This window comes from Agelaius tricolor, unplaced genomic scaffold, assembly GCF_023055355.1.
Source record: "Agelaius tricolor isolate 1412-34295 unplaced genomic scaffold, bAgeTri1.0.p SCAF_9, whole genome shotgun sequence".
Taxonomy (NCBI): Eukaryota; Metazoa; Chordata; class Aves; order Passeriformes; family Icteridae; genus Agelaius; species Agelaius tricolor.
The window spans coordinates 38,844,011-38,868,469 of record NW_027269269.1 but is presented as its reverse complement, the minus strand read 5'-3'; the positions used below and the strand labels follow the sequence as shown (position 1 = coordinate 38,868,469).

Here is a 24,459-nt window from a genome sequence, read left to right as displayed (position 1 = left end):
GACCCTTCCTTGTCCTCACAGCAGCCAACTGACTCTGGTTCTCCTCAACCAAGCAATCCACTCTTTTATAACACTCTTCTTATTGGTTACAGCTGTGGCCTGTTAAAGTCAGGCCTGCTCCTAATCTTTCATAATGAACCCAGCTGCAACTCTTTAGGGGGTAAGATTGCTTCCTATACTACCTTTATTTACTTATGTTCTATCCCCCTACATGTGTGTCCCTGAATTTATTACTGTTCTCCATTTTGCCTATGTGTCTGTAGTGGCATTTGTTGGCCTTTCCTAACTAGGAGGAAATAGAAGGTTTGAAACCACTTCTGTTGGTTTTGCAGTGAACAGACCAGCCCTTCCTCTAGGATCAGCTAATCATAGAATTAGAGAGCCATAGAATTGCTCTATATCCAATTCTAATAATTGAATTATAGAGCTTTGAAAGTAACTTTACAGATCATGTGTTCCAAGCCCCTACCATGGGCAGGGACACCTTTCAGAGGACCAGGTTTGTCAGAGCTCCATCCAACCTGGCTTTAAACACTTCCAGGGATGGGGCATCCTCAACTTCTCTGAGCAATCTGTTCCAGGGCCTCACCACCCTCACTGCCAGTAATTTTTTTCCTAATCTCTTATCTAAACCTGCTTTCTGTCAGTTTGAAGCCATTCACCCTTGCCCTGTCACTCCAGACCCTTGTAAGTAGTCCCTCTCCATCTTTCCTGTGGGCTTCAGGTACTGAAAGGCCACAATTGGGTCACCCCAAAGCCTTCTCTTCTCCAGGCTGAAAATTCTCTCAGCCTTTCCCCATACCAGAGCTGCTCCATCCCTCTGGTCATCTTGGTGCCTCTCTGGACTGGCTCCAGCAGGTCCTTCCTGTGCTGGGAACCCCAAAACTGGGTTCAGTTTAAGGGTTGTCAACCTGCAGCAAGGATTCCAGCCTGTGCCTGTAGCAAGGATTCCTGTCTGTGTCATTCCTGTGGCCAATCCTCAGGAAATCACAGGCAGATGAGGAGCTGCAGGCTGGTGGGTTCATCAGGTAATGCTGGGTACATACAAACTGAAGGCTCCATACAGCCATATTATAGCCTATTCCACGCTGTCAGTTGTAGGCAAAAATCTGCTCATTGCCTCCCAGGAACTGAGGATCAGGGACACAGATGAACATCTCATGCAGGATCTCTTAAACTAAAGGGATAAACTTGTGCCATCCTATGTCACCTATTCCTGGACCAGCACAGAGTGTCATTGCACAAAGCAGTACCACAACATATGCAGCCAGCAGACAGATCATGATGCAAATAATCCATTCAAAAGCTAACATAGCCCAAAACCTCATCTGTGAGCTGTGAAAAAGGCAGAGTGTTTGCCATGCTGTTACTAGACATGTTGAGACTGCTTCTCCTGACTGACAAAAGGCTCAGGCATCTGTGACACTGTGACTCAGTTGCATGACTGCCATCAAAGCTGTCTCAGGACAGATACCAAGCTGCCACTGTGACCCAAGGCACTGGGGCAGCCTGTGGCACATCTTCCCTTACGTGCTGCCCACAGATCTGTGCGTGTTTACGTGGGCAGAAAGAACTGTACTGGCCTTGACTTAATGGAAAAACTGATTTCCAGGCAAGGGGCAGGTTGTACTCATCCTGTGAACACTGTGACATCTATAAACTGGCCTGTCTGTTTCACAGCACCCATTTATTCTTTCAATATTGCCTTGTTATCTGTGCACCAGCCTTCTTTACAAATGGGTCTACCAGTGTGATGCAGCTCCATGGCAATGCCAGAAATTATTTCAATTGCCACTACGTGGGAGAAAGTGCTGTGGTACAAAGGGGCCCTTTCTATCACAGCTGATGAGCTGTGGGCTTCTGCACATCACAGACCAGACACTCAGGGGTAGAATTGGTGATCTGTGGGATGGAAAACTGAGTGGTAAGGTGGGTGGAAAATTGGCTGGGCCAATTGGCAGGGTTGTGTGAGTGCTGTGAAGTCCAGCTGGCAGCCTGCAGTTAGTCGAGTCCCTCAGAGATGAATCCTCTCCAGAATTTCCACAGAGCTGCCCAAATTCTTCTTTGCACTTCCTGTGCTCATGGGCACCTCAGCAAAATGAAAGCAAGCCCTTCCTTGCTGGTAGCCCCTAGGCTGCTGCACTCTGACTCTCAGAGGTGTGCTTACAGATCCTGGAGAGCAGGATGCTGCCTCCAGGGATCTGCAGGCTAGTCCACATGGATCATGCATGGCCTGGCACTCAGCTCCTCTTTTTGATGGCAGAGCAGCCCTTCTTTAATGTGATGCCAGCTGTGGATGGCAGTCACACGGGGCTGAACACAGGGCAGCACTGTTAAACACTGCTAAATTTGACCAGAGATGGTTTTGCTTTGGGAAGGAGGAGGCCTGCCCCCACCTGAATTTTTGTGGGGGTCACCCAAATCTTTCTGAGTTGTGGCTTTCTGCTGTGGGCAGCAGCAGCAGCAGCACATGTGTCAGTAGCCAGCTCTGGGGGAGTCTGCTGCACCTGCAGCACAGCCCTGGGCAGCCAGGAAATCCCCACTGCCTAAGGCTGCAAGGGCTGCCCCTCATCAGCTTTGCCTCTGCTATTGCTGACTGGCTTTGCATCTCTTTGTAACTGCAGGGAGCAGGTTCCAAATAAGAGACTTGCAAATGTCTTAGTCCTCCTTAAATGTAGAGGAAAGGTAATAAAAATGAAAAGGGACATGACACTCTTGAGCAAGTGACAGAGAGGAACAAAACCTTTGCTGCTTTCTTCTCTTCCCTATCTCAGGGAAATTTTAAGAATTACTTGAAAGTCACTTAGATCTCCACCAGACTTTTTCCAAGAACTCCTAGAATAACCTTTTATTCAGATTCCCCAGCACTTAAACCAGTTGGAGGAATGCTTCTGCTATTCCAAACATTTTAATCCATGATCAGCACGATTAATGAGACCACTAAGAGAGAAAAGCCAGTTGGGTCTGCTGCTTGTAGAAAACACAAATTTTTTCCTTTGTGGTACAAAATTTCCTCATTCTTTTTCTCAGAACAGTGTGAGAGAGCGGAAGTGTCTGAGTTTGAGATCTAATCTGCTCTGCCTTTGCAGGAAGCTACAAAAGTCTCAAACAAGCTTTCAGTTGATATCTTTTTCTAAATAAGAGGCCCTTTTGACAAAGCCTTGCTGATTGAAGATCAGAGCAGTTACAACTCGTGCCCTTCATTCCCAACTACTTCACCTTACACCTGTATCCCCTTGCCATCAGCCCAATAGGCAGAGTTTAATTCCTGCAAAATACAGCAGCTGTTGGGTATTTTGCTCTGTTGAAAGCTTTGCCTGTCTCACTGTTTAGGGAGGCCTATTTTCATTTGCAAACCTGTGCAAATTAACATTTCTCAGAGTATTTATATCAGGGCACAGCTCTGGTCTCTGTGGCTGGTAGTCCTTGACCCAGCTAGCTTAACTGCTTGTTGACAGTCACAATCATATTTAAACTCACCTCAACATCCTTTTATAGGTTCAGCAATTTTGCAGATGTCCTCAGAACCTGAAGACTAAGTGCAATCTGCCACAAAAGCCACAAGATAAGTCCCTCTGAGAGAAATTCAAGCTGAATTTAGTCCTTCTCTAGAATGAGGAGATGATAGAAGCCAGTTCAAACCCATTATTTCAGAAGTTAAGTCATATTAAGTAATGTCAGTACTGCATGACATGATGCACTACTGGCTGGAAAAGCATTAAGAAACAAATACAGCTGCTTGATACAAGCTCTCAGATTCTGCATCCCACCAAGGGTTCTGCATCCCCCTCCACACCTGGCAGTATGGGCTCATTGCTGCTAAATGATGACATTTGTTGCTGGTATCAAAAGTAAGTTAAAACCAGAAACAAATCATAGTAGCTGCCTTTCTGGTGTTTTGGGTTTTTTTTTTGTGGGTTTTTTTTTTTTTTTTTTCCTAAACAGAGTGTATTTACTCCAAATCTTTGAAATCTTGTTAATCCAATTTTCTAAAATGGCAATTTTATACTACAGCCTTCAAAGCAGACTTGTGTGTTAGGAGTCTGACAGCAGTAGTCTTTTGAGAAGTCATGAAAAGTACAGAAACACTTGCATTGGGGAAAATAAAAAGAAAGGGAGAAAAAGCTTTCCATTTGTTTATAGCTTCTTCAGAAATACTCCTTTAGGGGTGGAACTTTTTGTGTTTCATCTCTTCTGAAGGTGATTTTCTTTCAAGCTGTCAGCAATATGTGGAAGCTCTTTAACATAAATGCAAAATTCCTTAAATTATGAAAATTTTGTGACTAATGACTGAGCAAAAAATCCCCCTATTGACTTGATACACAGATTCTTATGCATGCTAAAAATACTCAGTGGAATTACTATTTACTGTGTTAGTCTTAGAAGAGAGCAGTCTTTGAAATGTAACGACCACATTAAAAACCAAGTATTTTTAAAGGTTTAAAGCTTAAACACATGGTTCTGTTTATTATTGAAAGAAGTACTCTAAAAGAAGACAGGCAGTTAAAATGTGTATTCCAGTGTGAAACATATTGGGAAAAGACAATAAAATCTCATATGAAAGACAGGTACAATAACCATGTTAGCTTCCAATTCTGTACACAAACACATACTCTATTAACAAACTTCACACCACACAAAAAAGGCAACACCTTCACAAAACATTATCATAAAAGCATAGCACTGATCCTGATGGCTTTTTGCTCTGAGTTTGAATTCTCTGTATAATGCTTGGGACAAATGAGAACAGGTGTGAAAAGAACCATAAAAAAATTGCCACTGCCATTTGCATGGCTCTGTTCTTCCACAACATAAGGACCACGGAGAACTGAATTCAGATTCACCCTACAGTTCTCTCATGCCTCCAGGAAAAAGTACAAGAAAAATGACAGTCTACTTTAGAGCTCATTTTGGAGAAAAGTGGTGTTAAACAGCTTTAATATTAGTGAGAATTGACTTGGTACTTTTCAAAGTAGGGTGTGACTGTATCCACCTTTTTATGATGATGATATATCAATGAAAAGACATTCTGTACACAAATCAGCAACACACAGCTGAAAATAGAGACAGTGTGATTAATCCATATATTTTTAAAATAAATATGTACAATATTTACATTCTGGAAAGTTCCAGAAATTAACATCTCCGGATTATGAACCACTACCTAAAAAAAAGATCTCAACTATTATAGAAAATGCATTTGCTGTACAAATATTTATAAATACTTTTGTATAAACTTTTTCAGGGAAAAACCTGTGGATTCACTGAAAAGAAAAACATGAGAAATTCCTATCATCAAGTAACATTTAGCTATCAAGTGTCCACATATGAAAAAGTTTAGAGCTGTTGAATCAGAAAAAGGTAGATTTTCAGTGTTGAGAATATTTTGTATTCTGCTTCTGTGCCACCATACTGACAAATGTGATTGTCTTTTCTGAGAATCTGAAGAAAAGCAGCAGGACCGAATCAGTTTGACTCACTGATTGTTATTGACTGCACCATGTCAGACAGGGCTTCTGGGTCTGCTTCTTCTTTACCATTATCTGAATTTTCTGATGAGATGTAACAGCCAGAATCTCTTGGACAGTCATTTAACTGTGATTTGTCAAAACTCTGGTGAGGGCTCAAGTTCTGCGTCTCCTGACCATCCTCACTTGTCTGCTGTTCTTCAACTAGAAAGAACAGAAAAAGAAAGAAAAAATTGTCAATACAAGTACCTTGGGAAAGAGCTGAGATAGCAGCATGACTGATCTTGAAGAACTCTGGAAACAGAGCTGGTAACCTACACATGACTACATCAATGTATTTTGTCCATCAGAAGCAGAGAGAATTGAAAGTACGGTTACACGAGTGTAGCAACACCTGAGTTGACAATGAGGTTGGTCTTTTTCCTTCTGGATCTCTCTCAGAGATGAATGCTGGGGGCTTTGGGCTGCTCCTTTCTGCTGAGGTCCTTCAGGCAGTGCAGAGTGCAGCAGTCACAGTGTGTGGTCACCGTGCCCACAGCAGAGATGGAACCTTCCCCCTCCCTGGCTGGTGTATCACAGAGCGGGATACTGAATTAACCCCAGGGCCCATTGAGCCTTGTTTAAAACACATTTCTCCATATCTCTGTGTCTGTGGAGTGCAACCCCCACCACCTGATGTGCTCTCTGCAGCACAGAGAATGCACTGCCCTTCAGAAGTGCTTGGCACAAAGATGTGCCAACCAGCTTTTCTAAAGCACCCAGCTTTTCAGTAGGAGTGGGTGGCTGATGGAAACTTCCACCAAGCGCAGCTTGATATCCAGAAGGTTATTTTCCAAAACACAGAAACCTCAGAGGAAGCTAAGGTGCCTAATTTCTGCTGTATGGCTTTTGAACGCTGTTCCAAAACTAAGTAGAAGAAAATTATCTTGCAAATAATTTGCCCTTGTTTAGCTGCTGTATGACTAATCTGTTCAAATTCAAAAATCTGGAACTCACTGGCAGTATCAACAGACCTCTCAAGAAAAGTTCAAGAGAGGACATACAAGTATCTAATGACTCTTATGTGTACTGGTTTTAAATTTCCTCTTTCTGTTCTCTAACTGTGAAGTACATGTATACTCACAGTAAATTCCTTAAGAAAATGAGCTATAAAATATAAATCTTTCCATTTCCTACTTTTTTTTTTTTGTTGTGCTGTTACCAACCACCTGTAGCTGTAGTTTTACTTCAAACTGTATTTGGCTTTCTGAATAAAGTATAAGGAACACATCTCAGAGGAAACAGATGGTTTTGCTCCAGATTTTCATCCCCTCAGAAAAAAGGTACCTCTTTGCTTTTGCAAAGAAATTCCCTTCTTCCACTTGTTTTGTTACTCTTTGGTTAAACAGTCAGTTCTGGATCTTTAGTCATATCTAAACTGTCTCAATTCAAGTTCAGGCAGAATGGAAGTTCAAAGATATGAAGGACTTAATGCTGTATCAAAATCTGTTTTAGTTCCTAGAATTTTAAAATTTCCACCAAGAGCATTCATATTGACTTTTATTTCAATTGTTGAAAATTTGGTAAAATGGGAAAGATTTTAAATTTGATTTTTTTTTCTATCTTGTATTGAATAACACAGAATAAATTAGAAATGAAAGATTGAAATTTTACACTCCTTTACAGTGAAATGGAACAGTGGGAGAGTTTCTTTGGAGACCTTTTTCATTGTGTGAGATTTCAACAAGCTTCACAAAGCATTTGGATTTATTGAGAAGTATTTTGAGGTCTTGATGGAAGTTTTGTAGATATGTTTGGCCTGATTAAATCTGCTAAATATCCTCTAACTTCCAATTGCCTAATAAATTGAAAAACTTAGCTGATTTTTTTAAAGAATCCAAAGTCTCAACTAAGTTATTTTTTTAATAAAATCCCAGGGTATAGGCATAAACAGATGTATTTCAAAGAATAATGAAAAAAATTACTTTAAATATTTTTCAAGGAATAAAAGTGCCACCTTGTTCTCTAATAAATTAATTGTTAATTGCACTTGCGTGCAAGAGCACACGTTGCAGCAGATTTAATTGATATCTGTAACTGTTTGATCTCCTTCTCACTTTACAGAACACAGTTTGTCATGTCAAATGTTATCTCTCCCTTTGCAGGGAAAATATTTGATCATGTAGGGTCCGATTGATTTCTGATTGAAATCAGGAAGGAATCACAAAGGCATCGCACCGGTGAAGGTATTCCCACTGCTGCTGGCAGCGATAGCACAAAATTCAGCGCAAAAAGCAGCGATGCCCCAGCAAAGCCTGGTCCTGAGCGTGTCCCCAGCTCTCTGCAGCACCATCCCACCTTGGGGCACAGGGAACCAAGGCTTGTGCAGCACCAGGAGCCCTCCTGCCCTTTGCCTCCCCCTCATCTCCTCGGCCGCCTGACGCTGCTCACTGCCCTCTCATCTTCCCCTCCAGATCATCTGCTGCCATGGCAAGCACTGACCTGCAAAGGGTTAATCCTGTTTACATTGTCAAGGTCAGAGAGGAGCCCCCACCCACTTTGTTTGTTCTACAATGGGAAGAAGACTGAGTAGCCAGTGGATTAAAAGGAATATGTGGTCTTAGTCACTGTATTAGTGCCTTGTAACTAGTTGTCTATATAATCTAAGCAGTTCCTATATGAACAACAGATCCTAATTTTTTTATCAATATCTCCCTAGTGTGTTTCAGGGAAAAATGCACAGACAAGCCTGGAACTGTGATTTCTTTCTTTTTTTTTTTTTTTTAATCTGAATTTAGGTCAATTAGGAAAATGAGAAATTTCTATTTAGAAAACATACATAAACATAAAACTTCCTGTAAAACTAGTTGAATTTTCTTACATGAAAAACTGAAAACCAAAAATATTCAGGTGTTTGAGACACCTGAGTAAAAACATTCAGGTGTTTGAGACAGTAAAAATGTTATATTTTCTATTTTTCATTCTAAGCAGAAAAAGTTGGAAGAACACCCTTCCCCCTCCATTTTTATGAAGAAAAGACTGCAAGCAAACTTTCGTGCCTTTTTTTCTCTTTGAAGCAGTCTTAAATATTATGCAGTAACTACTAAACCATTTGAACAGGATCCTGAGTATTATAAAAATACATATCATGCAATTTTAGAAGTTTCTTCATGAGAAGAGCAAAAGAACTTTTGCTCTTTTTCTTTTTGTTTTGTTTTGTTTTTTTTTTTTAAGCTTTTGGCTCTTCTATTCCATTCTACTTAAGTCCTTTCTCTAACATGTACGTGCTCAAGTTCTACACTAGGAAAGGTAGGTTTGCTGCCTTAATCTTTTGGACATCAGAAGAAAGCCACACTGCACAGAAAACAGGAATTGATTAAATTAAACTGCCGTTAGATGTTGCGGAATCATCAGAAATAACTATCTTATCAACAAATGGAAGTCCTATCATTTTTCTACAGTAAAGCAGTTTCACATAAGATAAATGGCTCTCAGTCACTGTTGTCTATGATATGGCCAGAAGAGCCCTAGATATGCATCATTTTGACACATATATTTCAGTACTCTTTTAGACAGTAGGATTATATTCAGACTTCTGAAAAAAAATGTGAGGCCTTTAGCCTTGGTGAGAGATGTGGGATGCATCCCTTATCTTCCTCACTACTTAGACCTTTAAAATGAGTTTTTGTTATTCAATGACTTAGATGTGCACGACACGTGCAAGGGTAGATTTCTTTTTCCCTTCACCAGCGCTTTTCCCCTTTCTAATGAGGTTAAAGTCCTGATTAGGGAAGCACTTTAAACTTGGCTTTAAGGGAATTCAACTCAAGAATGCACAGAGGTCACTCTGACTCCTGTGCAGTTATGTCAGTTTAACCCAGATGAGTGGCAGGAGGCTTGGATTTTGTCTTGGACAAAAAGAAGGTCACCAAAGAGCAAACCAAACTTCACAAGTGGGCTCTCTGAGAGTTTCCCTTTGTGAATTTTGTCAGCTGGGCTAGGAGCACTGGGCTCCTAAGTGCTTTAGGCTGAGTCACTCACCTGCCCTCCTGGGAGGTGCAGCAGTGCAGTACTGAGTAGCACCTTTCAGTAACTAAAGGCTCAAATCACAGAATCACAGGATACTTGGAACAGACCTCTGGAGATCATCTGGTCTAACCTCCCTGCCAAGGCAGGGTCATCTGGAGCAGGTGACACAGGAATGTGTCCAAACGGGTTTGGAGTGTCTCCAGAGAGGGAGACTCTGCTCCCTCTCTGGGCAGCTGCTCCAGTGCTCTGCCTCCCTCAGTGTAAAGTTCTTCATGTTGAGATGAAACTTCTTGTGTTTTAATTTATGGCCATTGCTCCTTGCCCTGTCACTGGGCCCCACTGAACAAAGTCAGTTTTGGAGGATGAAGCCAGACCTACATATGTACACAGGCCGTGTATCACCGGCACCTGTTAGACCATCCAAGTGTGAAAATGAAATGAGATCTCACAGTGCATCAAACTCTCAGAAAGGATCATTTGGGAGCAGTAAAGGGCAGTAACTCTTGGAAAAGATTCAGAGAAAACTGGAGTGGTTTGTGCAGTACTTTGGGCATTCAAAAGACTAAGTATTTTGTGGATATTTAGAGATACGCAACTTAAAATACTGCATCCACTGAAATCAGAGGCACAGCTTTTGTGGGAGCAAAAAGTTATTGAACTGATGTGAGAACTTGTGGTGAAAACAGAAATGAGAAGCTTCCTTTTTTATTTAAAATCTGGAAGCAAACAGATGTGCCTGAAAAAAAAAAAGTGAAAAATACAAATACTCATGCAAGGATGAACTTCCTTGGGAAATCTGGAAATATTATGTTCGGGCCAATGTGTTGTACCACAGTACAGAAGGGGAGATTGTCTTTGAGCACTATTTGACCTTGACGAGGTTCTGTATGATCCCATGTGTTGAAAGGCACTGCCCAGTGTAAAATGGAATTCTTGGTCCCTGATTCTGACGTAAAGGATGTGACTGAGAACTGAAAGTTGTGTCCTTATCTATCTCCTATCTTGCTGTCCAAGAACAATAAATAAAGAGTAAACCTTATTTGGTATTAGTAGTGGAATTTAAAGTATGATCTGCACTTAAATATGAAAAGCAAGCTAAGAAAATGGATTTGGGGAGATAAATGTAAAATATTATCCCCCAAATTGCACATATTCACCTTTTGGGGTTTTTCCATAAAATTACCTGCATGCACATATCCAATGGAGTTTAATTTTTCTTTAGCTCAGAGTAGCTTTGGACTAGTGTGACCCAGTGGATTTCAGGGATGAACCTCTTGATTTAAATCATCTATGTGAGAAGAGAATCAAGCCTGTTTTGCACACACAGGAACGTGTGTCCTGGGAAGCGGTCAAGAAAAGAAGTTCCAAACTTCTTTTATTACTTTATTCATTAACCATCCAGCAACTGCTTCACTTTAAAAATAGCATCCTACAAAAGCACAGACATCCATCTCCTGTCTAGAAGCCATCTGGGAGAAGAATGGAAAGCTATTAAGAAATACTTTATGAAAAAGCTTTTTTTTTTTTCTCCTCACAGCCTGAATTCATGGAAACCAAGACTTTTGCCCCAAATATATAGGTTTGACCAACTTATAGAAAATCTAAAAAAATGTCTGAGAAGGGGAGAAGGTCATGAGGAGCTTACAAATCCTTGCAGTTGTAGGATAGCCTTGCTACATGAAGTACTTCAAGATGATGAATTTGGGCCTGGACTCCCAGGAAAGGAAGAAAGAAGATAGTGCAGCAATAGAAAGAGAAATCTGCTTTAAAAACGCTGTGTGGTAGCAATTGCTAAATAAAACTTACTTTTTAAAATTCATAGTATAAGATTCAAATTCACTCATGTCTAAATCAAATGTAAGTTTGAAAAAATGTCACTGCCAAAAATCCTGTATTTTGCATGGCTTTAAGTAGCATATAATGTAGAAACTACTGATACAGGTCTTTTGGTTAGCAAACTCAATAAATGTTTATTCTGCAAGATGAATTATACACCACGAGTATGTGTCCTGAAGAAATTACTTAGTCTAACATATAATAAATGTCAAGAAAAAGCCAAGGAATGACAAAGAAATTAAATGCCTTGTAAAAACCTCTGGACATCTCACAAGATCAGATTTCACTTAAAGAAATATGAAATCTTGTTTAACTGCATTTATAGGAGGGTCCAGTAAAATGAGGCTATGTTCCAGCGCACTTGGTTGTTCTGAGTAATGGCAGTGTCACAAAAACTCAGAAACTCTTGTATTTCAACTCTGGGCCATACCTGCCTCTCCATCCATTAATCAAACATGGAAGCATGAATGGAATGCAGAGACATGGAAGTCTTCCAAGCTCTGTGAGAAAGATGGGCCTAGAACAGTAATTACAGTCCATGGCCTTAGCTTATGTTTTTATAAAGCTTATTTTTTAAAAGTGAACTTTTTACCTGGAAAGTGCTGAAATTCTATCTAGCATTCTCTTGGCCAATAAACAGATTATGTTGTAGCTGTGAGTAATTATGCAGCTCACTTCTAAGCAATGCACAAAATCAATTTTAATTAAAAAATCATTTATGCTGGACTGAGCCATACCCATTTAGGAAAAAAAAAAATATTGACCCAGGAAAGTTCAGTCCAGATGCAGAATTCACTTTCAGAGTAGCACCCAGCTCTTTCAACCCAATTTTCCAATCTGATTGACAGAAGGACAAAGAGGTCAAATGATTCGTACAACGTCAGACTCATGTGGAGCTTATCCCCAAGATCATCTTGACACCCTGTCTTTTGTTATAACAACTTAACAGATAGCTACTCTCCATTTTGGTCTGTAGTATCCTCCTTTCTGGAACAGGTTGTTCAGTTCTGTCCCCACCAGTCATGTGACAAATGCTCTGATCCCTCTGAACCAGACTCGGTGAGGATTCAAGAATTAAACTAGGACAGTATTTACTCATGGCTTACCCTAAAATATACACAAATCTTACCAAATTTAACTAGACTTATATGAATGCTTATAGCTGGTATGACACAAAAGGATGTTGTGGTCCTAGTCCCTGTGAGCATTCATAAATTATGGGAAAATTATTTGATTGAATTTGAATACTGGAAAGATTTGCTGTACCTATCTAAAGTGCATGTGAAACAAATATTCATTTCATCTCTTGAAATAAGACTACAGTGTTGTCACTGATTCTGAAGCATGGACCCCTTTATAAGATTTAATGTTATTATTCCCAGAGCTGTTACAAGAATTTGAACTATTAAACCATGCAGATAACATCAGGGACACTGTTTTGCCTGGAGAAGTGACTAAATCCTATGCTGCCAACGTAGGAAGAACCCAATTTGGATAATAAGGGTGAATATATTTATTTTCAGAATATGGCACACATAAGGACCTTGTTAGGTTTGGTTCTTGCACAGGTGCATGTGGAACATTAGGGGTTAAGACACATTCAGCATCGAAAGCTGCTTGCGCTGCTTTTTGTTACCCAGCAAATACAAATAGCAAACCATACTCTCACCACTACAGAGCAGTTCAGCACTCGTGTGGTCTGCTAGAAACCATTATTTTTCAGTTTGGCTTTCACACCTATGCAAAACTGCAAAATTACAACCTAGAATTTTTCTTTACTATTTTTCTGGTGTTAAATGTGGAAAAACATTCACAGTAATAGGTGCAGAAAGCACAGCAAGGCTGGTTCCCACAACAAACCCACTATACTCAGCATGTACATTTTCAGTGCCTTCCTGGCAGATCCCTGCAATAAAACCTGTGCAAAATGTAACCCTTTTCTTTTCTGGATTCACTCTTTCAATCTTTGCTTCTACATAGACAGCCCTTCAAGAGTTCTTTTCGAACCTGTCATCTCACTAAGCTATAGACCAGAAAGAACTTCTGAACCTGGAGGGCAAAGAAAACCTTTCTAATGGCACTCCAACATATTTGCAAGAGCCTTTAGCTGGAAGCTGAATAAGAACAGGAACAACTTAATGTACAAATGGGGTTCCAAAAAAAGCCCAAACATTCAGAAAAAAAAATTGAAAGCTGTCTACATACTGAGACAGATAATAAGTGGATGCCTGAAAAAATTGCTTTTAAACAATCCCAGGAAGACATTGTTTATCCTTCTCTCTCCTTTTTCTATGCATCTCAATTGGAAGTGGACGTTTGATGGCATGACTGCTCAGCATGGGGGGAGTATGCACAAATATTAATGAAGATGAAAACCCCTCCCTCCTGTTTTGGCTGAGTATCTAATTAAGTAGATGCTTAGGTGTAGTTTCTACAAAACTGACATAAATTATTTACAATTCAAAGTCAGACTGGAAATATCATTAAAATATCATAAGAAAAGTTTTTCCTGTTCCGTATCCTAGCTTTTCCACTCCCCACAAAAGGAACAAGTGAAGAAAACAACATGGTGATCACATGCATATACACACCCCATATGTTCAACTCTTGGAAACTCACCAGAAACAGAAGTTAGATTAATTTTGAGAGATGAATGGAAACCAGCTATTTTATATATATATATATATGCTTGGTTGGTTGGGGTTTTTTTGTGGTTTTTTTGGTTTTTTTTGGGTTTTTTTTACAACACTTTCCTACCAAAAAAGCTAATTTGGATAAGGATTTAAGTGTGGGATGAAGTGAGGGAAGAAAAAAATTGTAATTATCTGCAGAATGTTGTTTAAAAAAATTAACAAAAATTCTTTATTGGAGCTATTTGACCTAAGCTCTCTTTTGCTTAAGATACTAGTGCATATACTCTTGACACATCTTAAACACTTACTGTCACAGTCCTGGAGATTTTCAATTGCTGATAACAATCTTGCCCTGTCTTCTGGGTTAGAAATATTTAATTCAACAAGGTGGCTTTCATGTAGATCCTTCAAGTCCTCTAGAGTTTCATAGCCATTCAGCAGGAGGGTTGGGGCATATTCCTACAAAAGGAAACAAGCAAATCCTCTCATGGAAACAAGCACTGTGTTTAGTAGAGGAATAGGCACAATTTCACTTTTTCTTTTTGGCCAGGTTGAAATGGACTCTGTTCTCCAGTCCAATTGACTTATCTTTGGTAGAGGTGAAGAGCAAGAGGGAACAGAGGCAGAGATGCCTGGGAGCCCTCCTGGCCATGCCAGCATCTGTGCCTGAGTTCCCTAGCACAGCCCAGCAGCAAACAGCACCAGGGCAGAGCTCTGTCAGAAATTATTTAATTTGCTGAGGGTCTGGACTTTTGTGGATCACTCCATGAGTGTCCCCCACGCTGAGCCCAGGAGGGGCTCTGAGGTGAGGAGTGCTCTGCCTTTTCAGAGGAGGAATCCCTTGATCCAAGCAAGGGGAGAAGCAGAGGGAGCCCTGGGCCCTGCTGTGTCACACAAGGTCCCCCTTGAGCTGTGTGTCAAGTCAGTACAAACCTCTGTGCATGCTCCAGGGAAAGGAGTGTTTGCATCAGCAGCAAAGCAATTACCCTTATTAAAAATGTTACTTGTAAATCACGACCTCATTACACTTTGACACTCAGTCAAGATCTAGGGTTGCAGAGAGGGAGAGAGGCACAACATGAGCCTGGTGCAAAAATACTATTGCTCCCTAAAGATGACAAGAAATGAGAAACACAAATTCTCAGTTTTGGCTCCGGAGTCAGACTGCAGCCCTGCCCCTGAAACATCCACAGCCACACATTTCCTGTACTTGAACACACAGCTGCAGTCAGGCTGAGCTGACAAGTCACCAGTGTCCCTCTCTGAGTGAGACAGGGCTAAGAGTCTGTCTCTCCTAGCCTAGCCACATGATGAGGTAAAATGCAGTTCTATAAGCCACTCATGATGCCTTTCCTGGTCTTAAAAACTGAGAACCAGACACAGTTAAGGGATAAGGGGGTTTTACCTCAGTATTTAATAAGGATCCTTATTGGTGCACACTTCACCAGGGTGCAATGTGCTGCAATGCACACACACCATTGGTTGTGTAAACGATTTACAGACCTTACAAATCAGCATATCTAACAAGGGTGCCCCAATGGGAGGCCTGGATGAATGGTGTGATATTCCTCCATCCATGGAATTCCCCCCTGGATGGGCCAAATCTCCAGTTTATAGGATATTTTCTAGAGAGCACCTTGGTTTCCCAAGACAGTGTCGGGTTTTCTGGCCTCCTACTATGAGGTCTTTAGGATGTTTGGTCTCCTGGCCTAACAAAATACTGGGGCTATGCTGTTATCAGACTTAAGGAATTACAAGTATGTATGCTAAGAATACTGTGGTTACATAGAAGTTATATAAGAGGTATATAAATAAAAGGCAAAAAATCATCTTGGCATCACTCACATCAGATAAAAGACAGACACGAGTTTGCTTTGCTTTGCTGACATCAAAACTGCTGAAACCTGCCTTTCTCCTCCTGCCTGTAAATGACATTCAAACCCGAGCGCACAGAAAGGGAACGTTTCAAACAGAGCTGGGAAATGCCTTGGCTGACCTGCAGGTGGACACATTCCAGGAGCTCTTGCAATGTTTTAGGCTTGGTCCTTTTGCTTCCTCTGTGTGGGTTTATCTTTCTGGGTGTAGCTTCTTCTTCCAAGATAATATCCACATAAATGAACTTGAAATTTCCTACTTTGTTGTTCAGCATGCCTGTCCATATGCCCATGGGAGTTTTGCAGATGATATCTATGATGTCTCCTTTCTAGAACAATAAAAAAAGCACACCACAGCTTACACCTCTGGTTTGTTACATGGAGCTTTTCCTCTACGGACCAAAACCAGCACTAGTCAGTGTGAAGTAACTTTTTTTAATTATCTAGATTTGGTGCCTTTGCTTTTATAAAATCCCAGGAAAATAATTACAGAAAGTGGAGCTAGTCCTTATCTCCAAACCTTTGTGAAGGAGAGGTGAGCACAAGCAGCCCCTCTCACTATTTTTGTTCTCCACTGAAAAGGGATAGGGTTACATCAGCAATTAACTTTTGTCATGGGCAGTGGGCATAGTTTTGGCAAGAAGCAAGGGATGACTGTAAGGTTATTTTCAAAATATGTGCCATAGCATTTACAGAACAATCTTATTATCTAGCCTCTCAAGGGTCTCCAATAAAAGATAGCTGATCTATGTGAAAGGTGGACTCCTACCCATTTTACAGGAAAAATCACTGTCTGCATTTCTCAAAGACAATAAAGAACATTTAACTCCCCTAACAAATATGAGTACTTAAAAAGGTGACAACACAGCTATTTCAAGAAGGTTTTTTGGTGAAGGTGTTCACAGCCACACTGTGGGAACCAAGGTCTCAGCTCAGGAAAACAGTCATTCTGAGTAATTCTCATAGTGAAAAGGCTCTTACAAAGTCATGCACCCTACACAATTTGCTTCCAAGGACCTCAAAAACAGGCCCTCTCTTCTTGGCATGTATCACAGAAAAAGGCTGAAAGCCTTTGAAGAATTATCCAACAAATGCCTGCTTCGTTTGGGATTCTGTTACAAAGTCAGACATCAAACTCAATTTGTTAAGATGCATCCATAGCTCCAAGATTTACATCTTTTCTGGTCTGGTCAAGGAACAGCAAGTCAAGTGGTCACCCTAGTTTTTGTACAAACCCAAGTACAAAACTGACTGTGAGCTGGTGACCTGGTTTAGTTAGAACATGGGGCTCAGAGCTGTGAGCACATTTGAAATGGAAACTAAACAAACATTTATTTAAAGGCCTACAAGCACACGTTATTCTACAAACTCGTGCAGGCTCAGGAGCTTCAGATGTGGTTGCAGGTCAGGATTAGGCAGTGGCTCCAAGCCAAGCTGCAGATGCATTTTGAGTTCAGATTCAGGGTACTGAAATTTTGTGTGATAAATACAGGGGATTTCAACCCTAAGTATCAGCTTATAATTCCAAAACACACCACCCTAATGAATAAAAAAAGAAACCTATATGAGCCAGCAGATATTTGCCATTTCATGACCAGTTAAATAGTTAAAATTGTTAAACTGTATTAAAAGAAATGCCCTAGATGGGGATGGAAGTGGAGGGCAAGTGCTGAAGACTGCAAGTACCAGCAGAGCAACAGCTCTCATGTAGGCCTGAGAGTAGGAGAGGGAGTCTGCGTGAGATACAGGATTTGACAAAATGAAGAAGCTGTGAAGAAGAAAAGAGTCTAATGGGTTGGGCTTTTTAAGTAATGTTCAACTGGGCCCCTGTTTGTTGCTCTTCTTCCTCACTCACACAGCCCAGGCACCCCTTACCATGTCTGGACTGAAGAATGTTCACAGCTCAAACATAGGCTTAAAGAAAAGTTTAATGGAAAGGCAAACTGTTTTTATTAAAGGCAATGGGTGCCACTGAGCTTTGGATATATCCTAGTTGTGACTGGGAAAGCTTGGGGAGACAACTTCACATCCCATGAGACTTTACTTTTTCTTACTCCAGACCCTGCATCTGTTTTGTTGTATACTTCCTACATACAACATCCCAATTCTCCCGTGTTATATGTGGGAAGCAACACATATTTTACTCTGAGGAAGGCTGGGGTAGGTAGGGAGATACCATGAAGGAGTTCCTGCCTGGAATCTGTGCCTTAAAAAGCCTTTAGCAGGACTTGGCTTTGCAGCCTGGTCTGAACTAAGTCCTTGTAGAAGCATTGCGAAACCAGACCAGCCTTGCTTTTAGAGTGTTCCACGTGCTTGGGCAGGTAAAAATTCATTATTAAATGTGTTATTTACATGTAAAATATGGTCCCCCTGGCATTGCTAGTGGGAGAGAAGGAGTCCTGGTGGCTGTCTTACCTTGATTTTCAGCGAGTCAGTGTCATAAGGACTGGGTGTGAAGTCGGTGTGCACTTTGGCTCGGCCACAGAAGGGGCCGTTGTAGGGCACCTCATCGTCCAAGCGGAGGCTGTCCCTGTTGCTGGTGCCATCCGAGCAGCTGGTCACCCCACCTGGGAGAGAGGCAGCTTGAGACACCCCTGCACCAAATGCCCACACATGCAACTCTGCACAGCAGCTCAAAGGAAGGGGGTCAATACCACAGAATCAGAGACAGAGCGTATCCTGTGTGGGTTTGACACCTTCCAGGATAACTACATTCAATAAAAATCATTCTACAAGAGACAGAACAAAATGGGTAGGAGATCTTTCATTAATATCTTCCCTAAAGTAATCTTTTTCTGGTGATGATACTATTAGACTACGCATTTTATTTACAGACTTTTTGAAATATTACCTCTGCAGATTAATAAAATGTACCTTAAAAGTGCAATTTAAGGAATTAATTCTGCTGAACTTCTCCTGTTTATTCAGAGAAATGAAAACAAGTACTGTAGAAGTTATTTTATTTCATTCCAGAGCTAGCTGAAACATCAAAGGAAGCTGCATTGCAGAGGGAAATTTTAATCTTATCAACATTTCTGCCTGTCATTTTATCCAAGTTGAGCAATAAAATATCAGCAGAGTAATTCAAGCAAATTTGAGCAAGCTCTGCAATATCCCATCCAAATATGTTTTTAGATAAGAGCAGCAGTGTATTGGAAGTAAACTCCCATATACGATTTTCACAAATCACGTCACAGAAAATGATCATAAAAATGGTTTTGTTTGAGGTGATTGCTTAAGTGCACAGCTCCATCTCAGGGCCAGATAAACTCTAAGTGCAAATGGTCTGGACTGCAGCTCCAGTCTGCACTCAGGGCTCAGGCAGTGCCTGCGGGGTGCCACAGCAGTGTAACCAGGGACAGCTGTGGCCTGCCACCCAGCAAATATCCACAGCAGGGCAATACAGAGAGAGGTGGAAGCACATTTCTCATCAGAGACTCATCTGAGCAAGGCTACCCTGGTGGGGGAGGGCTTTCAGTGGGTTTCAGGTGGGCTGTGTCTCTCTGCATCATGTCCCAAAGCTGCAGGTGAGACCCACATCCCCCACCATCTTGTGTGGCTGCTCCCAGTGACTGCAAACCCAGCACTAAGGCAGGGATAACCCCACAAAAATTTATGGCATATATACCAGCCCTGTGCCCTATAATTCATGGGGTTGTTTTCTTCAGTTAGTATTTCCACTCTTAAAAAACACTCAACTTATTTCTGGATAGATGCATACCTACCCTAGCTGCTACCCATTTAACCAAATTACACTTTTGTCTGCCAGAATGAAGAGCTCTCTACCATCACATTTTTGATCACCAGCTCTGATTCCACAGACATAAGCAATAACTATATTGATCCAGTGACTGAATAAGAAGTATAGGTGTCTTGTACTTACTAGATGAGCTCTGGCCACTGTTCAGACTGTAGAGACTTTCCAAAGAGTCACTGGTTTTTAGGGAGACCTTCTCAGTGTGTGCTCCACCACCAGGATCACTGTCTTCTTTCCCCTCTTCATTCTTTAACACAAAAATAATCAAATGTTAACCCCCAAGAAATGTATTTTAGAGAATTTTTTGTTTGTTTTAAAGCATCATTGGAGATTAGCTCATCATTGCACTTTATTAATAACTCCTTTATGAGAGAAGGCATTTTTGAACTTGATGCCTGGTACTAACCACGCCCAACAATCACCCCTAGTATTTTATGATCCTGGAGAAATTCCCCCTTGTTTCTGGCCCACTCACTTCATCCCCTCCCTGCTCAAACAGCTAAGTGAGGAAGACTGCAACACACCATGGCAGAGCTGAAAGCTTGGAACGGAAAATTTGTGGGCAGCCTGATAAGATTTTGTCTGCTTGTCTCGGAGAAGGAAATATAAAACTCAGCTCTCAAGGCAGGTGGTGAAGAGCTGGCTGGCACAGCTGTGTTTTACACTGAACTTGTGAAGATGGTGGTTGCTTGGTGGCAAGCTGGGGACAGCTTGCACACACCTGGGGCACTGGTGTGTTCTAGCACCGTGCTCACCACACTGCCCAACATTCACCCTGTCCTCGAAATCCAGGGCATTTCAGAATTAACAGGTACATGTTTCTCTCACAAAGTCTAATGGTGTATGAAATTGCCCCCTTGAGTTTATCCCAATAAATCACACCTCAGGAATCACAGCCTGTTCAAAACAATAAGATCCATATTTCAGTCACAGTTAAGTTAGAGACGATGTAACAGATAAATTAAATAGACATGATCTTTTAAAAGGAAGGATTTTTCAGTAGACTTTATCATGTTGCATGTGATATCCTGATGCAACTGAAACTGCCTTCTGCACATTGTATTTGGGGAAAAATTAGTTATTCACCAGTTAGATGATGAAGCAAAGACGACAGTGCATGTGTGAAGTAGAGACACATAGAGATAGATATCATGCAGAGAACTGAAATTAAGAACTGTACTGGTTTTCAACAAGAATTGTGCTTGTTACACCAGCCAGCAGCATAACAGATTAATCAGGAGGCTGGTATTGATTGTCATCATCTCCTGCAGGAAGGAAGATCATGCTACATGTGTGTCCAACCAGATAATACATTGAATTTCTGTCATGGGAATTGTTGCTTTAAATGTCCAGAAAGGAAATATAAAAATATAATATAAAGATCATTGATTGCACTTTAGAAAAAAAAAAATAAAAGAAAACTAAATGAATGAAATACAAATCCTTGTCTTGGTCCTCCAAAAGGCATTTCAAGGTATCCTGTGAAAAAATATTTTCTACTTGTGACATTCCTCACTGATTTTCCTTACTTACTTATTATTGACACTTGAGATAGGATGCAGACTAGATAGATTTCTTTAGGATTGTTAAGTATGACAAGCTTTTTTTCCTTAAAATTTTGGAACTTACTGATGTAAAATACTGAGAAAACAGGGTTTTAAATTTTGGAACTTACTGATGTAACATACTGAGAAAACAGGGTTTTCAGTATGTGCAAGATTATGTTTTTTATGTTTAATCAAGATAGTTTCACAAAGATTAGATAAGGTAAAAGGAGATAAGGCATATGAGTTGGAATTCTCTAGGATGCTGGCTGACCTTTACAAAGTGGACTTCAGAAATAATTCTAGTATTGGGAGATAAATTCTTCTAATGAAGCTTTTTGTACACACTGAGCATCAGACTGATGATGAGGTTCAACCAAAACTCCCTTGTGTCCACATGAGGAGGTTTTTTTTGTGCTCATACACACATGCTCATACAAGTGCTGCTTGATGAAAAAGCAAAATTAAATGAAGTAAAATTCTTATGACTCTCTTGGGCCCTTGCTGTGTGATTTGTGTGGACACTAAAATGCACGTGGAAGAGCAGGTACATACCAAAAGCTGGCTTAATTCAATATGTGTTGTTACCTTGGTTTTATGGTTTGTTGCAGCTGAGGACAGTTGAAACATGAACAGAAAAAAAATGCACATAATACTTTTACTACTTCACATGTATTTCCAACAAACACAAGGCTCTTAGGCTGTATTTACCATCTCCTCAGAGAGTGCCTTGATGTATTTTTTACCCATCTTTTTCTTCATGGTAAGTGAAATGGCTCTCATCTTCTTACTCAGGCTTCCTCCATTGTTTGCTGCTTTGATTTGTACTGCTTCCCCAATGTCACTTATGGTCTCCAGCTCAGATATCTGTTTTGAAATCAAAAAGTAAGCAATAACTCACCACAAAAATAAAACACAGCAAGCTGAAGCAGAAATTACAGGAAAGATTGAGGACACTAATACAGTTAGCATGACAATATTCAGTCATGGCCATTTTCCTTGGAAACTGTGTACCTAACAGGTTTCCAGCACAATACTCTATGTATGAATGACAGAAAGAAAATCTATTTTATGGTAGGTAATATTGTTTCCCATTATTTATTGTCCCTAATATCAATAAGAATTGAGGAAATTTTTGCAGAGATCCTGAAAACCAAAGTGAGACATCTGTGAGTTACTTGTAAAGTGCTGGTTACTTTGGGCATGCATCGATGTGAAGTGCACTTTTTTAAAAAATTATTTCTATTTTCACATCAAAGAGCCAAAATTTAGGTGCGATTCTCTTGGTTATTTTTTTTTGTCAAGGCCTCAATCACTGAAAAGATACAGGTATGCAAGTAAAGTTCTCAGCACTGCAGAATTTACACAAGAGCTTCCCAATGTTTTTGCATAACTGTCATGGGAAAGTGAACTGCAGAAATTCAGACTTTGTGTTCTACAGACCTCAGCTGAATCATCTGTCTTTGATATCGAGTGATGCCTGAAACGGTCAAAGCTCCCAAAGCTGCTCGTGCGCTGCAAAAGAAGAGAAGACAAACCTTGACTCACTGCTGCTGTTTTGCTTTGCTATTAAGACTTAAATAAAACTGTCAAGCCACCTGTTGGTGTTAAAAATCCCTCCCATATCAGCGGGCCATGAACTGCTGCATCCAGCTAGAAACAAAATATGAGGTGACTGTAGGGGAAAAAAAATTATGACTGTACAGGCAGAGGTAGAAAAATAAGTAAGAGAAACAATACTGCTTCAAATACTAATTAGGTAATGGATATGATTATGAGTTCTTCTACATCTGTTTCACATTACTTATGTATGTAAATAACCATGCATTATTTGCAGGTAAGAAAGACTTGTTTATGAGTTTCAAAAAAAAAGGTGTCATCATAAATATGATACAAGCAATAGACTTGGTTGTGGTGGTGTAAATTGTGCCAATTTATACAATGTATTTTTCCAGCTGGGAAGACAATTTATGATTCTTTACCATCAGGAATGAGCAAGGACTGCTGAGGATTATGAATACATCTTGTCCAAAATGCACACATTGCAGAGGGAGTAAGTAACAGAATAATCTGGCAGGCCTCATGCTTTTCTTCCAAGTTTTCCAATTATAAATTCTGATTTTTAACCATAAATGGATACAATTTTCTGCCATGCCAGCTTTACTTGGCTTACTTGGCTTAACAAAGCTGCATCACCTGAGGTGTGCATTAAGAGACAGTGAATGAATTGCTCTGCATTCCTTCGAGTTTTCACTCTTTCTGCATGTGGATAAATGGCATGGAAAGGAGGGAGGTGGCACAGCAGATTTTGAGGAGTGGGGTCATACAGAAATACCTGTCAGACATGCTCAAGCAGAGCTGCCTGACACTGCACTGTCCATGGGGGCAAAATGTATAAAATCAGCATTGATGCCAACTCAGGAGTCCCTTTAAGTGTGGCCCTAGAAACAGCCAGAATTTGGATATCTATCCACTCTACAGTATCTTTAAGAGCTTGTTTTTATGTCTTCACCAATACTCACAGCTAGATCTAGAATGGCTTGGGTTGTTTTTTTTTAAGTACTTCCCTCTTCCATACTAAATGAAAATCTTTAATGCAGTATGAGAGTTCTTGAGCAGGGCTCTCTATTATACATGAGGCAATATAAACTCAGTCTATTTTTGAGTATTCAAAATCCCCTCTGGAGGAAAAAGACACTGAACAAAATAGTAAACCACAAAATAAATACATTCTGTCTGATTTAATAAGTGATTTCAGAGTATCTGGGCTACAGCTTTTCCTGTACTTATTCATCCTTTTGCCTTGCCCATGTGATTTCAGCCAAACTAGTTCCTTGTTCCATTGCTTCCTTCCCCCACCCCCAGCCACATGAGTCATATTTTCATCTCCCCCAGATTTCTAAAGCACCCACTGTGCACTCTTCACCTGGCATCTCCAGCTCCCTCCTTTTGCTGTCAATCCAGGAAATTCACAAAAGCCTCGTGAGCTCCCAGCTTTCCTATTCCAATCTTAGTTCCTATTACAATCTAGTTCCAATCTTCTCCACCAGGCAAGAATGGTCATGAGGCAGCCTCAGGAGCAACAGAGGTAGAACATCCTTTGGGCAACCAAAGAGGAGGAGCAAAGGACTGGTTTGGGAGCACACTTAGTGCTGGCATGGACCTGCTTCCACAGAAGTTAAGGGGGAATCCCTACTTGATGTATTTTCCTGTTTTCCCAAACTTATTTATTAACCGGTTCTGCCACCTCCCCCAAAAAATGAATGTGGACATAGCAGTGGGAGCCTGAGCAGAGTCAGATGGAAGAGAAAAGCCCACCCATATTTTGGCTCCACATTC

At 40.6% G+C, this 24,459-nt stretch overlaps 1 protein-coding gene across 2 annotated transcripts in view; it reads right to left on the bottom strand.

The window, feature by feature from the left end:
* Positions 1-4,921: 4,921 nt before the first annotated feature.
* Positions 4,922-24,459, bottom strand: part of LOC139593065 (SAM domain-containing protein SAMSN-1-like) — a 58,743-nt gene continuing 39,205 nt past the window's right edge. For both annotated transcript variants that reach the window (XM_071433698.1, XM_071433699.1), the window contains 7 exons: positions 22,564-22,635; positions 21,832-21,987; positions 19,703-19,823; positions 18,235-18,386; positions 15,942-16,148; positions 14,254-14,404; positions 4,922-5,672 (listed from right to left, as the gene is read on the bottom strand). In XM_071433698.1, the coding sequence (XP_071289799.1) occupies positions 5,467-5,672; positions 14,254-14,404; positions 15,942-16,148; positions 18,235-18,386; positions 19,703-19,823; positions 21,832-21,987; positions 22,564-22,635 (1,065 nt within the window). In that variant the 3' untranslated portion in view covers positions 4,922-5,466. The remainder of the gene's footprint in view (positions 5,673-14,253; positions 14,405-15,941; positions 16,149-18,234; positions 18,387-19,702; positions 19,824-21,831; positions 21,988-22,563; positions 22,636-24,459) is intronic.